Source organism: Rissa tridactyla, chromosome 1 (genome assembly GCF_028500815.1).
Source record: "Rissa tridactyla isolate bRisTri1 chromosome 1, bRisTri1.patW.cur.20221130, whole genome shotgun sequence".
NCBI classification, from domain to species: domain Eukaryota; kingdom Metazoa; phylum Chordata; class Aves; order Charadriiformes; family Laridae; genus Rissa; species Rissa tridactyla.
In genome coordinates, this window is record NC_071466.1 from 28,815,790 (window position 1) to 28,834,153 (window position 18,364).

At 37.2% G+C, this 18,364-nt stretch overlaps 1 protein-coding gene across 9 annotated transcripts in view; it reads left to right on the top strand.

Annotated features, from left to right (window-relative positions):
* NBEA (neurobeachin) overlaps positions 1-18,364 on the top strand; it is a 511,894-nt gene that overhangs the window by 444,655 nt on the left and 48,875 nt on the right. For all 9 annotated transcript variants that reach the window (XM_054223413.1, XM_054223357.1, XM_054223366.1 and 6 more), the window contains one exon: positions 9,178-9,330. In XM_054223413.1, the coding sequence (XP_054079388.1) occupies positions 9,178-9,330 (153 nt within the window). The remainder of the gene's footprint in view (positions 1-9,177; positions 9,331-18,364) is intronic.

Sequence of the window (18,364 nt, forward strand, 5' to 3'; positions counted from 1 at the left end):
CAAGTTATTAAAATAAAACAAGTATTAAAAAGATGCTCAAAACCAGGTACTCACCTTTAGAAAAGGAATGCAAAAGGTGCAGATGTGGGGAAGCTATGTACTTTAATGCCATTGAGTTTAAAGAAGGGAGTTGGGGGTAACTTGGATAAAATAGTAACAATTAAGGGTCAGAGTTACATTGGGGAAAAGACTGTCAATGTATTCTAGAATACATTTGGGAGTCTGCCATAGAGCCCTAGAGTCAAATTTAGATATACATACATTTCTGTTATGCCATTAGAAAGAGAAATACTACTTGGATCTAAGTCATTACAGAAAATCTAATATGGGAGACGCAGATGAGGTATGTTAGCCAATAAATGTTTTCTCCAGATAATCCCTGACCTGTCTGTTCAGGGATACTTTAGGGATTAAAGATGCTGTTTAAAATATGGTTTTGTTAATTAATGAAGATACAGGGAAGGTGGGTTTAGAAATTAACCTTGAACTGATTTATTATGAGTTGACTCAGCCTAAGATAAAAATAGATAAACAAGAGCAGATTTGAAAACAAGCTAGAATTTTACAGGATGCTAAAGCAAATAGAAAAAGTTCATAAGATATCTAAATAAAAAATAAAAAGTAAAAAAAAAGGGTGGAAATTACCCGAGATTTTTTGATGTATTTAATACCGGCATTCAATGTATCACATCATCACATTAATTTATTATATTTTGATACAAAACCACTACTGGAATAATTCTACTGAAGTACACTTCAGTATCCTAAGCAATATATTTTAATGCATTGCTGTTTTGTGTTCAGTTTAACAAGGAAACCTGAAGATCATCAGGATGGCAGAAAGCTTATAGTGAGACCAAAGCTATATGCTTGGCGTTATAACAACTAGACTATCTCATGGCATCTAAATTCTACCTGAAACAGTCTGATTAGTCATTAGTTTCAGAGCCTTTATGTTCTTGGACAACACAAGTTTTTGGTTTTCCCTCGTTCAATTTTCGGTATGTATTCGTGCTGGATAAAGCAAATTCTTAGTGCTTCCTTTGCTGGGAACTAGCTAGTGGAAGTACATGCCCAAACTGGACGGAGCCAGAAGAAGAGCAGCAAATGTATTTAAGGAGTTGCATAGAGGAAGAAAAATGTGTGTATATATGGGGTAATTAATGTCTAAAAGTGAAGATAGAGTAACATAAATGCTATGAAATATGCAAACATATGAAAGGGAGAAGAATTGTTTGTCAGGGAACAAAGAGGTAAACCTCAGAGGAAAGGGATCAGAGTTGAAAAATGCTTGCTTAACCAACAGAGTATGAAAAGTTAAAGTAAAATTGAGTATTCTCTGAATTTTAATATCCTCACAAGGGGAAGTAGTAAAATCCCTATTTCTCGAGCTTCTTAGAAACGTAGACTAGCAAAGCCCTGGAAAAGCGTCAGGGACAATCATGAATTGGCAAGAGGATGCGCTAGTTGACCCTTTAGGCCCTTTCCATTTGTAGAGTCTGTGTTTCTTAGCGATAAATCAAGAATGAGTATAGCAGCTAATTGTTGCTGTTGTTTGTTGCTTAAGATCTTAATGAACTGCATTTCTCAATGCCACGACATCAGGGCCAACTCTTCCCTGAGGCCTCAGAGTTCATTCTGCAAAAGGATGGGAAACTGAACTATTATTAATACTACAAATACCCCATTTTTTTCAGATTAGTTGTGCTACTGCTTGGAATGCCTTACAGGCTTTTAAAGCATTTTAATCAAGCTTTCGGGGACTGGAAAAGCAGTGAGGTTTGGGGAGCCACCAGAAACCCCCTAAAAATCCCTCCCCATTTTGCCTGCTCTCCTAAGAGCAGCAACCTCTGTCTTGCACAGTTAAAAACCTTCAGCTCTAAGACTTTGAAACTTCATGTTCGTCTGTCTGGCAGCTTCTAATATTTATACAGTGGTCCCGCAAGAAAGTAGAGCAAAAGAGAAGATGTATAGAGCTTGCATGTGAGTACAAAATCTTAAAGCGTGTTCTCTGTCAAAGTGTTCTGCATATTTGTGTGGCTTCTTCCTGGCTGAACACACAGTAATAAATGGGGGTCTTTGGCAGTGTGGATTCCCACACGATATACATGCTGTAAATTGTTTTCCCACCCTAGAGATTTTTGGACTCTTCATAGTAAATATTAGGTGTTTGGAATATGGACTATCCATCAAAGTAGAAAATTTTCAAAACTGTTAAGAATAACAAGTGTTCATTGTTCATGTATTCCTTATCATATATTTGAAATTCATCTGAGCTGCTTTAAGTACATTTAATCTCTGATCTCACTAATCTCATTAATTACTGTGGCACAGGTTACGAAATAATTTAAAAACAGAGTGTGTAATGAATTAATCTGACATTCTTCAATGCTGTTTATTGTAAGATGGCCATGATTTTTCCTTTCAACTACCATATTAAATAATGATATGAATTGCCTTAAGTCTTTACTAGCAAGGTCTAATTAAAAACATCTTTCTAAAATTATTTTTTTTAGCAAAATAAAATCTGTATTAGGATTTTTTCATCAGTTATTGTTTAAGAAAGACGACTGTGAGTTGCTTTATTCTTAAGTGGTTAAGTCACTCCTGAAGGACATCAGTTTTAACTGGTAAATTGAGATTTTTAAGCAATGCAGACACTTCCCACAACAGTGTTCTTTTGCAGCCTCCACGTAGTTTTAAAAGAAACGTCCAAACCACTTTTCAGAATTTCTGCATTAAAATTAAAAAACCTGACATTTGCAAAAGACAGTATATCTCTTTAGGAAGCTGCAATTCTGTGCGTCAGTCTCCTTTTTTCACACGCGTGACATTCTTCTCCCTCTCTGTTTCTCCCTTTCTCCTTTTCCCCTCCCTCCTTCGCTCTCTCTCTCTTTGCGTATGTGTAGTCTCCTCTAGAACTAAATTGTTTCATACTGAGCTAATGAAAATAGGGCTGTGGCAGTAGTTTGATCAGTCTGAAAAAAAAGCCATAATTACTACATCTTGAATTGTGGCAAAAGGTACACCGCCTTTGAAAAATGTAGCAGATGATAGATTATTGCTCAATAGATGATTAAGGATCTACTTAGACATTTTTGTTCCATATATTTGGGCTGCTTTCGTTGATTTTCAAAGAAACCTGCTCACCTACAGTGGATGAAACAGAATTAATACGGTATGTGCTGTATTAGAGTGGTAACACACAAGGGAGAACCTGGATAACAGAGTTTATTTTATTGTGTCTCCCTTTATCAACATCGACCTTCTCTTGAGATAATCAGTACAAGCTGGAGGAAGAATGAACGTTCGCGGAGTGACCTTTGAGGAAGCAAGTCACCCGGAAATGACCATAACTTGGCCAGTCAGCTTTCACATTTTTTCCTTTACACCTCCCCCCGGCTCCAGCTTTTGGTAACACTGACTTCCCCAGAACCTCCCGTTCAGGCACTAATCTTTCCTAATGCCTCTCAAACTTGTTATATTACTTTTTGAATAGGGTGTTTAGAAGTTAGAAAGGTAGCTCTGACAAAATGTCATTAAGGTGCCTTAGTGTGAATTAACGCGGTTAATGGAGGTACTCCTGACTGACTCGTTGACCCAGTCCTAGGCTCTTGTGGAATTAATGGATGCCAGGGGATCAACCTTTTGGGAGGAAAAGAAAGAAAGAAAGAAAGAAAAAGAAATGGCAGCTTTAAAACCCTGAAGTGAATTATATTAGAAAAGTGAAAACGTCTGGGTTGGATTTGATTTCATTGGGAGGCCATAAAATGGTATACCCTTAGCAAAACATATTAAGCAGAAACGTCAGATTTGATGCAAGTGGTGTACAATTATGATAGTGTTAATAGTGGTCCTCTATCACCCCAAGACATATTTTTAAAGTTTAATTTCTCAGCAGCTTGGATTTGTCACAGGCTTGTAAATTAGAAAATGCATTTGGGGATGTTTTCTTATATGAAGACACAAGGCATATAATACTGTTAACTATACCTTGGGGTTTTAGTATAGCTATTAAAATAAACTAGAGATCACATTTACAGACGAGAAATGTCTGTTATAATATTCATTTTACCTTTTTTTTACACCCCTCAGTAGCTTTACTGCATCGTTCTTCATCTGAGAGGAGCCAAGCTTCTCGGGCGGTTTGAAAGGTAGCTGACTATTAAATGATAGAAAGCTAACCTGTCTTATTAGAAGTGTGAATGAAAGGGAGCAGAGGAGGTTACCAGCTTGTGAAATGTCAAGGACAACTAGACAGAAATTACTGCAAATAGATTTAGATCACTAGAATCCCTATTTTTATTAACTCTTTGAACTCTAGATATTTATTGTGGTAAGAAATTACCCATGACAGGTTATGTAGTCGGAAAGATTTATTTAGAACCTTTGATATGTTTTGGCAAGAGCAAAGAAACCAATAAAATTTACTGAATTGTATCAGTTAATGCAAAATTCTATATCAGCGGAATGGTATACAATAACAGTATGCACCTAAAATGCTTAATTGGCCTGTGACTATTTTAAAAATATCAAGACTTTTAAAAAATATTGGTCTTCTGTGTCTTTTTTCTTTTCATTCCCTCATTTTATGCCTGCAAACTGATGTAACTTCTGGGGAAGCTTTTTTATGTTGTTATTGATGTTTTCCTTTATGTCTTGATTTACACTGGCTGACTCAATGTTTGTAGTGAAGGAAGAAAACATTTTGAGATTTGTCTTTCATGAACATTTGTGCTTGAAACATAAACTCCTCAAAATCATGGTAGCTTCAAACAAGCATTCCTTTGCATAGACCTGGCTTAGCATTGACCTTTTACCGCCAGTCCCACTGAAGGTGCAATAGGACTTTTAAGGATCCACTTATCGACTATTCCGTCTGTCAAGTGGAAAGCAGATTGGGAGACAGAAGGTTCTCTGTGTCCCATCCCCTGGTGTAAATACCATTCCTGAGATACGTTTCCCCCCCTGCTAATTTCTGAGTCTCCTTTTTCCTATCTTCAGGGTGAATTACACAATGACCCTTCTAAAGTATGAAGCTGGTGATTTGTAAGAAGCTATGTTGCACGGCAAATTACGCCGTGCATAAAAATGAATGAAAAATAGCAGATCCTGTCAGAAAAGTATGCAATTTTAATCTCTGATCTGAAGACCACAGAGGTTGATAAAAACATTTATTTTGGCTTCTGTGTGATGAACATATGACAAAATATAATAAGGCCAAAGTATATATAGGAGTAAATTAAGTTATGCACTGTTCAGGAATAATTCTACTAGGTAATTTGGGGAGACTAAAAGAATATTTTACACATCTGTAACTAAAACTTAAACAAGTAGCAATACGGAAGGTAAAATTATTGTCCTTCATTTGATCTTTTAGGAGCTGAAAGGCTATAAAGCAGGTAGAATAATGCTTTCCAAACGCAATAAACTATGCAAAGAGAAAACAGTAATTTGTTCTCTGTATCTGGGGTGGTTTGATAGTTAGGACAAGGGAAAATAGGCTTAGATTGTGTAAGGTGAGTTTCAGGCCAGGTGTTAGGTAAAATTTCCTAAGGTGAAGAATACTGAAATCATTTGATGGAAGGATTGTGGAGTTGCTGTCACTCAAATTCTGGGACAACAAGGTAGACAGGTATCTGGCAGAAAAGACGGTATAACTGAGCTTTTTCTGGAGTAGAGGAATGGGCAAGGTCACCTCTCCAAATGTGACCCTGAAACAGCTAGATATTTGAGGTATCTGTTCTCTATCCTTAACATGAAAAGCACAAAAAGAGCTGTCTCTCTCTAACCATAATCTTTGTTAGAATATGAACTGGCACGCACCCACTTATGAAACAGAGAAAATCCAAACTCTGGCTGAGAAAAATGTAAATAGGTTTGGAAAATAACTCTAGCCCTTGCTAGTGTTATCCTTTCCTTCATTCTTGTGTTCATTCTTTCAACTTTCAGTGGCTCCTTGGTTAAAGCAATTCTCTCTGGGCCCCAGTTGTCATCTTGCTGTCTCCGCTGAGGTTCATTCCTGTCTGGTCCTTCCTTTTCCCAGCAACCTCCCGGGCTCTGTCCTTGCTGCCCGCTCTGTCCTTGCTAATACTTCCTCTCTCTGCTTCTCCCAGCTTGTACTTCTCCTAGCGAAGCATGCCCAGGGGCCCTGGGGAAGGGAGTGCTCGCCTTTCCATCCTCACCCAGCGCCTGCCGTTGGCATGAGGTAGAAGAGACAGCTTCTTCATTTTTTCACAGCAGAATAAACAGTGAACACAGAAAACCAAACCTTTCTATCATGCTTCTCTGGATTAGTTGTATTTTCTATGCTTTGAAGTAGCTGAGTGCACATTTTGAAGATTTTTCCAAATGTTAGCAAGTTCATACTTACAGGGTGCCACAAGATTTCATAATGGGTCTGTGTTTTAGTACATATTCATTCATTCCCCAGCACTGAGAAAGGGGTGGATTTATCTGAGCTATTTTTAAGTGTTGTGGTTTCTTAGTCTAGTCAGTAGCGGAGACAGCAAAATTGCAAGAGGAATATCAAATGCTACCAAAGAAAACTGAATGGTTAATGCAAAGTATGGGAAATATGTAAGTATCTGGGAAAGGTCACATGCGACACTGTTCATATCTCAAGAAAAGGTTCAATTCATGCTAAATAGTACTCAAATAAGCAAACAAAATTGTAGGCTGCACTAAAAATAACGTTGAAGAGAATTCTGAGACCATAACACAGTGGGTTTATTAATTTATTTTTTTTTAAATACTATGTTTAGTTTCATTACTTTGACTGAAAAAAAAAAAATACCAGGAGAAGTGTAACTGAAATGATTAGGGTTCTAGAGAGAGTGTTATTTGAAAAGGATTTAGAAGTCTGACACTGGTTAGTTTCCAGAGCGCAGGAATAAGACAGGTCAAACTAAACATATACAACACAGTAAATCTTAGGAAGAAAGTTAATCACACGCTTTCTATTTATTCTATTTCTATTTATGCTTTCTGCTGTACCCGACAAGGGAACATTAAATTACACTGAAAGCAAATAGCAACAAAGATAAAATTGCTAAGTGGAAGTACCTTTAAAAATATTCAGTGACCTAAATCCCTTTGTTTCAAGATACCCCCGAAGTCAGAAGGTTAGTAGACTTCAGTTAAACACTAGACGTGTCTCTGGGTAGCACAAATCTTTCAGATACGTTAGATGTAAAAGTTCACAATTAGATCCTAGGACATTTAAAACTGGAAAAGGAAATTTAAGAGCTTATCTTTGATAGAATCAAAAACTTGCTTGCTATTTGATGTTACATATTAGTACACCACCGTGTTGCGGAAAAAAGGGTAACAATTAAAAACAGTAGTTTGTGTTTCACGGCTTTTTTACAGAATAGAAATAAACGTTGCTTACTTTTTTTCTTTAATAAATTTTGTTTCATTTTAATATTGACTTTTAATTTAATTTCGACTTAATCATATTTCATCACTTTGAGGTCCTTATGAATTTTTCCTGTCTTTAAGGCAATGCTCTTAGTTTGTCAGTGATTTGTATGGTAGCACATGTTGGGTTGTGGCCAGCTCTTAGTCCCAAGTTAGAAGTAGTTTCTTGAGCTCTAGAAAGATTAATGTCTAATTTTCTCCAACTGCGAGGATCGTTCATTCTTCTTTGGGCTCCATTAGAGAAAACCAAAGGACTTCCTCAGGAATCTGAGAGTTAGTAGGGGAAAGGGGGAAAAGTTTCTTTTAGAAATGCTCTGAGTAAATTAGAAGTATATAATCAAACTTAAGATTGTCAGTAAAGTAATGTTTTTTCTTTTAACCTTATAGGATATTCAGGATTGCTTCTAGTTTGGCTTTGTTCTAGCTGCTCTTTTATTATTTACTGCATGTAATACTTTTAAATTTTTTTTGGCTTTTTGAAATTACAGCTCATTTCATAATGAGCTCTTCAAGCTCAGGCATGTATCACTTGGTTAGTGTTTTGCACTGGTTAGATATTGATTTGCACTGCATTTTAGTCTAATCTGAACTCAGGCTGTTTGTTGTATATTAAAAATGATGTAAAGAAGCAAGTAAATTGCTTCCCTAAACATACTTAAAATTGTAACATAAATATTCTCTTTTTTTTTCTTTCTTTAAATGAATAAATTTGAAAGGACCATCTATGCTTTAACTGCTCTATTCTCTATGGAGTTGCAGATCAGATTTAATTAGATAAGTTTGTGTCTGCAGTGATTTTTTTTTTTACGCTTCACATGTCTGCAGCCTTTGAAAGGACCACAAAGAGACTCAGGTTTCAGGTGCTGTGTCATCAGTTTTGATCATGTTACACAACTGAATGCCATAGTGCTTTTAACAATGTAATTCAGTGAATTTAATCTATATCTTGATATTAGTAAAGAGATAGTGGGCTTTAAAGCTTTTTTGTTATTGCAGTTCAATACTTACTGATAAAATAATAGAGAGCAACAAATGGTGATATTTATTATGTCAAATTGCATTTCTATTTAGCTATCCTGGAAATTGGGAAAAACTTCACACCCTAACTTATCTGTAATGTATTAATGCACTGCAGATGATCTTTGCTACCTGGTTATTGATCGTTCACAGTTTAAATATCATGTATTTCTGTTTTAAGGACATTTTTGGTACTGACATTTTTTTCTCTGTGTATTTTTTAATTTTTCTTACAGCAGAAAAATTAATTCACCCTGAATTCTTTTTCTTTATATAGGTAGTCAAATTGCCACCTTTTCTTATGCAATTAAAGAATATAGAGGAAGTAAAATCAAGACAGTGTTATATCAGCAACTTTTTTTCCCCCTCTTAAGTAGTTCAGTTAAATAGTGATTATAAAATCCAACATATTTATGGCATTAAAAGCTTAACATGCTGTTTCTTGTATGTGTTATTCTGAAGAGGTCTCCTTCATTGATATGCGCTGCTTTTCCAAAGTTATGCTTTTCATAAAAACCAGATATGGGAAAAACAAAGATTGACTATTCCATTATGAAAAATATGTTTGACTGTAAGACTGACAAGGAAACAGATTATAAAATTTCTTAAGCAAGTGCACAGAAACATAAATAAAACAGGAATGCTTTAATGTGTACCACAACAGAGCCTGATTCTGGCAGCATCATTTATCATCTCTGTATAAATATAAAGTCTCACTGTGTGATTTCTCCTTCCTAGGAGTTGATTCCAGAGTTTTACTACCTACCAGAGATGTTTGTCAACAGTAATGGCTATAATCTAGGAATCAGGGAAGATGAAGTTGTTGTGAATGATGTTGATCTCCCTCCATGGGCCAAGAAGCCTGAAGACTTTGTCCGTATCAACAGGATGGTAAGCTCCCTTTTAGTTTAGCCTAAGTAAGGAGTTCAAGCTAACCTAATACTGTTTTTAATCTCTTTAAAACTACATTTATAGGGTAAAAAAAAAAAAAAAAAGTGAAGGAGAATTTGCATTCTGTCTTGGTTGACAGAACCCTTTATTTTACAATGGATTTTCCTTCCATGTGCCCAAATCATGGTAAATGAAATTCAGTTATTTACTCTCTCATGAGAAAGCATCAGATGGGCATGAGCTGGACAGCAGAGGATAGCCTGAAAAATTTAAGTCTGTTCCTCTTCACCACCTTCTACATCAAAAAACAAAGGTTATTACAAATGCTGATATCTTGCAAGTTATATTATATTCCTTACTCAACTGAAGGTATGCACTTCCTATTCATCAGAGGTTGGAAGTGTAGAAATGTGAACATAAGTCAACAACTGCAGTCTCTGAAGAAATTTTGCAGAAGAATTGCTCTGATGTAAATCACCATGAAGTCTGCAGAATTTAAGCATGAAAAACATTTATCTATGCTGTATATTTTTTGCTTTAATTTGATAGATAATGATTTTATTAATGATAGAGTTAATATGTACGCATGCTTCTAGTCATTTGTAGGAAAAGCAAGGTGTATTCTGATGTTTTGGCCAGCAATAGTTCAATTACAGTTCTGTTCTGGAAATGGATCTTCCTTCAAATGCAGGTTGCTTGTCTTACTTATGGAGTCAGGACTGTACTTTCAATAAGCTACAGGTTTCCATACAGTTCACCTTGTGCATTATTCCCTATAGTGCTTTTGTGGTAGCATTGTAAGTCTAGCAGTGTTCATTTTCTTTTAATTGGTTTGGCAATTTAGTTTCAAGAACTGCCTATTTAAAGGAACTTGTTCTCCAGGAGTCGATAGAAAAAATAGCCATGTGAAGTTCAAAGGAATAGAAGAATATTCTAAAAACAAACCTATTCCTAGATGTATATGATTTAGAAGTGTCCTCCATTTAGAGGAGTAAATGGTTTGACACATGTTCAGCAGTTTCCTAAGGAAGTGATAGCAACCTCATCACTTGAGACATATGAAATGCACTACAAAAAGCATGAGAAATGTGTTCCAGGGAGTAGTCCTTCATTGGCAGGGAGAAGCTGAGCAACATTTTCCTTCTTTTTCTTGGCTGATTTCTCTTATAGCTGCGTATATTGTAACATTCTTTCTAAAAACAAGTAATTGACACAGCTGGTGTCAATAAATTCAAGTGCAATTTTACTAGCAAAGAAGGAGGTGGCCTCAAAGGATCATGATGTTGCATTAGCATTCTCTAGTGTGGGATGCGCAATCACAGGTACCTGTCTCTGGAGTGGGATGTCACTGCACAGAGCCCTTTTTAGGATTGTGGTTGTGGCTAAACCTGACCTGGGCCCAGGATTAAGCACACTAAAGTTGACCAAGAGGTGTTAGTTTTGACGTCTGTAAGAACAGAAGTGTGATACCTTAGTGAAAAAGGATAAACAAGCTGCCATCCATTGGGGAATATAATGAGAGATGCATATTAATGACTCCCTTTGGGAAATTTTATAAAGAACGTTCCTTCTTGTATCCTAAATTGTGTTTTCTCCATCTTTCCTTTCCACAAAGATGGAATGATTAATAGGCAGATAAAAAGCAGTATGTGATAAGAGATCACTTCAAGAAAAGCTTTAGCTTTGGTTATTTGATTTCTCTTGTGCGACTTCTGCTTTTTTAGAAAATAGCATAGGAGCTCTCTACAGAGAACTTTTGTGCTGTTGAAGAAAACAGCTGCTTGCATGAATTTAGAGTATAGCATTTACGCCCCTTCAGGACTATACTTTCAAGAAAGAAAGGCTGATAGTTAAAAGCTGGAAATACCTTTTAAATATTCAGCTGTAATAGCACTAAGGACTGATTCCCTACACGTGTAAGTGTACTCAGACTGACGAGAGACAGACAAACCGATGTTAAGATTAGAGTGGGTTTAGATTTACAGGCTTCAACTAGTTGAGCACTTTGCAGATTTCTAAAATCAGAAATGATCTCACTTAGGTATCGTACCCTTCCTATACTGTCTTCCACCCCTGTCCCCACAGATGTCAGCAGCACGCCGTTATTATGCAGTTTTGCCTGGAGGCAGTTTCTGCATGGTCTTTATTCATCCCAGCATCTACTTTTAGGAAGAGCATGATCAGTAGTTAAAATTCAGTTCTACACAGATACATGCTATCTTCAAGTGAGCAGTCTGATGAAGTTCACAAATGATAGTAAAGTTGGGAATTGCCTAGAAAACAGGAGAAAGAAGCATAGATTTATTTGAATTGAATGCAGAAACTACACTGGAAATCACCTTGGGAGGAAAGAATTAAAGACATTGAATAGGAAGCAGAAGTCTGGAAATAAAAATGGTACCAAAAATAGAGCAGTAGCGAGGGAAGGGTGACAATGAGCAGCAATTAGATTAGATAAAACTCTGTAATTCTATATTCACCGCAAGTAAGTGTATTTTGATGCCATTTATGGAGAATCATTGCATCACAGAGGATGTAAACAGTTTTACCTGTCTATCGTCCTTTTGAGACTGCACCTGGAATATTGGATTCACTTCTGGGTGACTAGATGGCAGAGGAAGTATTCACATTTGGATGGAGTTCAGAGACTAGAAACAAAGTGAATATCTTTGGGATGTTTAAAGAGCATGATGTATGCATAGTTTTTTATAAAGCTTATTATAAAGTAGCAAGTAGCTAAAGAAGGATAATCCCTTTCATGAAAATGCAGACAGAATGTGTAGTAAGAAGTAATGGAATTAAATTTTGAAAATGTAATAATTTGAATGTGCCATAATTTTTCAGTAAAACTTTTTCATGCAGCAAACTGCCAGTATGGTCTCTTTTTGGTCTCTAGAACTAGACTGGCTAAAGTAAGGAACAAATATAAAGGGATTGGAAAGTTCGACATTCCCTACCTAACGTCTGATTCCATGTTTTGAACCAGCCAGCAGATGTATTATTCAGTTAGGTCATCCCCAGGACAAGCTTTGGCTGTTATACAAGAATCTATCTGGAGGAAAAAAAAATAGCCTGGGTGTGGTGCTGACGTGTAAAATACAGCAAGCCTGTGCAAGCCTGGAATTTCTACAACAACTTAGCAAAGTGAGTAGAGTACATGTTTACAGGAAAGCCACAGAAAACTGAGGCGTATTTTGAGTAAGTGTTATCCTGATCCCTTGTCTAATGAAATCAGCAGTAGTCATTTCATTTCAGTGGAAAGGATCCTATGTGATACTGTGTAACGTACAGCGGGATCTTGTTTATCCCTAGCTGACAATATTTTCTTCTGTTCATACTTATTTTTTGCTTGCTGCAGGCATATACAATATATAATTTTATGTGGGAGTAAATACAAATCCTTATATACAATCTACTTGCACATTTATGAATGTAAACTTTTTCCTTTAAGTAACAGCAAGAATTTCAGCATTTTATCCTGATACTTACCAAAGCAAGTAGAGAACAGCCTGGAAAACATCCCAGAGGCACAGTGAAAAAAATCAACATAATGTAATCAATTGGTTAAGCTTTGCTAAAATTCTGTGCAAATTAATAAACGGCAGGCAGGGTTTTAGTGTTGTTTTATTTGACTGTTCAGCTGGGTGTTTTACACTTCTAACTAAACACGGAAATGGAAGTGGAAATGGTTTTCCATCAAAAGAGATTCCTTTAAACTTGTGAAAATTAGACTTATTACAAAGAGCAGAAAAGACATTCAGTCAAGTTACTTTTAAGACCTATTACAGTAGCTTCTAAAGCACTCAGTGTATACGTCAGGGATTGTTGTAGCAGTTTTATTTATCCATACAAAGCCAGACTGATTACTACGGAGTCACTCATGAAACATTAATAAAGCACTATGTTCAATGCTAACATGATTATAGTCTGACCTCGGCAGTGGCACAAAGGACAGAGGCAGAAAGTGTCCCCGATAACATTACCCTAATGCTGGGCTCATCAATCATAATCTCCCAGTTTACCAGGAAAAAAAAAACAACCCACGCATAAAACCTTCCACAGATGTGCATCTGTAGTCCTACTCAGCCTCTCAATCCCCACAGACTTAGAGCGGTCCTGCGAGCCAGAAATAGAACAGATTCAGTCAGGAAGTCAAGCATGTTAAATCAAGGCAGGGAACACCACTGCGAAACACTGAAGCAGAGCTTTTATAATAAGCGTTCTTTAGTTTTGAAACAGAAGATGCAAGATTGTGTAATTCAAAGTTAATTATAATGATATTTTCATTATGGTTTATACACATATTAAATTACAAATTACAGCGTTGAGTAAAACGCATTTACTATAAATTATATTTTTGAGAGACTAAACGGTGTCCTGGTTTTGTTATACATATTTTGTTCCTGTTACATAACTGTTACTAAGATTGAATTTTCTTTCTGTCTTTGAAATGATTTATTTGCGCTATTCTGTTGCCGATTACATTTTTGTACAGTTCTCTGGCTATTCCGAAGCATGCATAGTATTTCATAATTAAAAAGCTTCTTGAATAGTCATTAGAAACATCTATTATGAAATCTCTGTGCTATGAGGATCTGGAAGATTTATCTTTTCTCCTCACCATTCAGCAGCAGTTGACATTCCTTTTGTACCAGACAAGCGGTAGATAAGATTTGATATTACTTCCTTAGTAGTAGCTTTGATTTTATTTTGTGTATTGCCAAGGTTTGTTCTCAATGCAATTAAAACTCATTCAGCTAACGGGTTTCAATCTAATTTGGAAATGGCAGTGATTTTTTATTTTTTCTAAACTTTCTATATTGCTGAAGAATCGTATTTGCATCTCGAAGGCATTCACATAAAGGATCAGTTTCTGGGCAGACATCCCTGAATAACCTGAATCTGTAGAAGGCACTTCTGTGTCACTTTTAATAAAATATTACTTTGTTTAAATGAACATAACTGATTCCAGATAATAGTCTTGCCTATTTTATGACAAAAGTCGAAGATTTTACTCCAATAATCAGTACAAGAAATGGTAAATGAGGCAGAGAAATATTAGGTGGAGAGAATCTGTATATTCAATGGCTGCAGAGGAGCGCGGATGGAAGGGGGGAGAAGACAAATCCAGCCCAGAGGCTGAAACAGCCAATGGCCTGTTATTGAGCAGATCTACAAAATTGCAGTGTCTCAGAGTAGTTTTAAGGAAATATTTTTAAATATACTGAATAATAAGTTAATAGCAAGATACTGTGGTAGGAGTTCTTGGAGAGACAGACAGCATATAGCTATGGGGGCAGGGGGGGAAACAAGGCAGGAACTGCAGAAACAGGAGGGGCAGGTGCACTGTGGTCCAGACGAGGGCCAGAATCAGGGCTTTCCTCTTCTCTAGTGACACAAAAGACCCAGGTAACACAAACACTGTGTTAAAACGAGGTTGGAATAGCAAGTTTTATAAATCCAGAACTCCTGATTCTTTGCACAGCACATAGCATGCATTAAAGTAAAACCCAGTGTCTCCTACTGGAGTATCTGTAAAAAAATAATTTTAACATCAAATTAGGATGAACGGAGAGGAAAGCATGCGGCGTTCATACTGCACAAAGAGAAGAGCTGTGGTGCTTGATCCCACTAAGCAGTAGCTTGCCTTATATTAACTTTATTTAGTTTATACATAAACATAAACTTACTAATACCTATTTATATTTTATGACAGCTACAGGTCAGATTTTCAGCCTGTAGAACATGCGTACACATGCATACACATGCATACACTTGCCTGCAAACACACAATAAACACAGTACTTTTACTTCAAAATATGTGTGCACTAGATGGATAATAATGCTTGTGATTTACCTATTAGCAATAAAAGTCACTCTATTGAAAACAGCGATGTGAGAGACTCCTTCCTCAAAACAAAACCCAAGAAAAAATACTGACTGGTCTGCTGCTATTTGAAAATGAAGCCCTAGGAACAGTGCTCCAAACAAATTCAGTTTGAGAGTGCCTGAATAAGACTCAGTTTTCTGTACATTTTAATTATAATAGAAGACAAGCTGGATATTAGTTCATTTCTGTTTAACAGTAAGAATCCTTAAAAAAACCATAAATAATATTATATAATTATATAAGTAATAATTATTATTGCTTTTCTAAAAAAAAAATGAAATCGTTTCCTTATATTTCATATTGAAAATATGCTTAAAAAATTAAAGCCCCCCAAATGCTTTAAAGCCAAAATATTCTTGAAAAATGCTCTTCTTTAGGGTCATCACCAGCCTATTTTAAGGATATTATTGTTACCCTTTTTCTGTATGTTGTTCCTACTATACCTACAAATTATTTTTTACGCAGAAGATTCCCTCGCCCTATTCCCTACTGAGCATTGCATATTCTTGAGAAACCAAACGCTGTACTGTTGACAGTGAACAGCTCATAAATTTTCAGGAGGCACTTGCATGGAGGGGGAGCAGCCTGTGCATTAGAGCAAATTAGGGAGAGGATTCTTCAGGCATCGCATGAGTAGCATTGCAGAAGCACTTGGGAGAAACACCAGCAAATCAGGTCAGACCTGGCATCAGAAGCTTTCCCCTGACTAAAAGGAATCTAGGTTAAAAAGCACAGATCAGGAGCCTTGTCCCCACTGAGGGTCAGGTAGGACTTTGTAGCCTTTTGGTGGCCCGTTCTTGAGTGCACCCTGCCTATTGCTCATGCCTAGCGCTCTAACCCACACAACACCCTAATGGAAAGGACATGAACATCATCCAGCACCCATCGCATTCCACAGCTGGAGGCTGTGCGGTGCTAAGGCCCATGCAGAGCTGCTCCTCTTCGCCACTCTGGCTCATCTCTCCACCTTCTAGTCTGGTCTCTGCCCCAAATCCCACCACCACACTCATCTTCCACCACCCAAGACTGTTAGTCCCCTTGCCACCACCAACTGCCTCGTATCCCTGACAGCAATTCTTCTGACTTCCAAATTTCTGTGGAGTTCTTAAATTTATAGTTCAAAATCATTAAATTCCCTCCTTATGAATTTCTGCATATCTTGTCCTGCATTTCAGCATATAGACCTTTAAAGAACCATTAAACCTATAAACATAGTACAATAAATCAGCTAAAAGAGTTGGAGACAGAAGACATGACATGCTGCTGTTAAGAAGTAGCTCATTTATTTAATAAGTTATTAAAGAACCGTTCACCCATGTGGAATAGAAGTTCTCCAAACCTGCCAGGGTCAGTAAGACCTTCTCTGGAATGACAAGCTGCTGAGTAAGGGCTGGTCATGCGAGTAGAAACTGCCTCAGGGAAACATGACATAGGCATTCAACTCTCCTAACACCAGGGAGAGGATGTGAGTGGGGATAATGGGTGAAATACGCTCATTTGACCCAAGCATTTGTTTGTTTTTTTTTAAATTTACTCTCCCACCTTTAAATAGCCACAAGTTTTGCCATTTTCCTGAAATGCTCCCCATATTCTAGAAATAACAATGCTATTTTTGACCAAAGCAAATGCCTAACAATTTTGTTTCATTAATCACTTTTTAATAAATAAATAATAGATACAGATGCAAAAGAAACTTATAAATATGCAGAGTTCGGAGAAGGAAGAGAACAGTTAGGCTGCTCACTGTAAGTTGGTCGGAGATGGATGCTGGAAAGACAACAGGCTTTAAATTCTATTTTAAATTTTATTACATACAAAGGAACATTAAAAATTGAGCATTTAAAAGGTAGGAAATGCTTTATTTATGGTTACTCTGGCATACTTAATTTTATCCTCGCATGCTAACGTCCTGCATGCTAAATGAGGCAAAAGTCCTATGAAAAAGATTATATGGGATGATGTAGTTGCTGACTGCATCATGGTGCACGCACACAATAAAATATAATTAAGGATCTGGCATTTCTTAATTATTTATTGGGAGACATGCTTTGAAACCAAATAGTATTAGTTTAATAGTATTTAGCATTAAGTAGTATTAATGCTATTTAAATAATATTACTCGCAATTTGCGTATGATGGCTTCTGATTTTGAAACGGAAACAACAAATTTTTATATAGTTCCCTGCAAAATTTTCTTATAGCTTCTTATGGTATGCTGCACTTCAGCCCTTGGAAACAGCTGCGTGTCAGCTATTACGCCTGAGCCTTCCCATCCGTGTTCCTCCGAAATAACAGTCACTGGTTTCGACAGAAGAGGCTCCAGTTTTCCACCAAAGCACAGCTCTTCCCTGTGGAGCGTTACGGGGAGAACGCTTGCGGGAGGATTGTGTGATGACCCAAAGGGCCAGACCCCTGTGGCTTGTCCTGTTTGTGGCTGTTCCTGCGCGTGGGGTGGTGGGCAGGGGGCTGCTGCTGGTGGGCGGTGCGTGGCACCTTACCGCAATGTCCGATGATTATTTCTGAAGCAGCCTGCTTTTGATGTAAATGAATAAAATGCAAACACATTTTTATCCAAAGTTTAGCCCCCTGTCAAATTTGAACTTTCCTGGGGAAGACATGAAACTCTGTCCTAGTTGGAAAGCGTTTGTGCTGAGTAGTGGCACTGTGCTAGAAACAATGGAGGAATTAGGATTTCTCAGGGGAAGGGAAAAAAAAAAAAGCCACAATCTTTGAGAATGAAAAGTATTAGATAATGTAATATAGAGGGTTGCTGCCAGCTCTGCCTGTATGCTGAGTAGTAGTAAGCTTGACATAGCAGTTTACATAATAAATGGTATTAAGGCTGGTAATTTTTTTTCAGAGTGAGCCAGGCTCTTTTCAGTGATGCCCAGTGACAGGACCAGAGGCAAGGGTCACAAACTGAAACACAGGAGGTTCCCTCTGGACCTCAGGAAACACTGTTTTACTGTGAGGGTGACCAAGCGCTGGCACAGGTCACCCAGAGAGGTTGTGGAGTCTCCGTCCTCGGAGATATTCAAAGGCCGTCTGGGTACAGTCCTGGGCAGCCTGCTCTAGGTGGCCCTGCTTCAGCAGAGGGGTTGGACCAGGTCATTTCTAGAGGTCCCTTCCAATCTCAGCCATTCT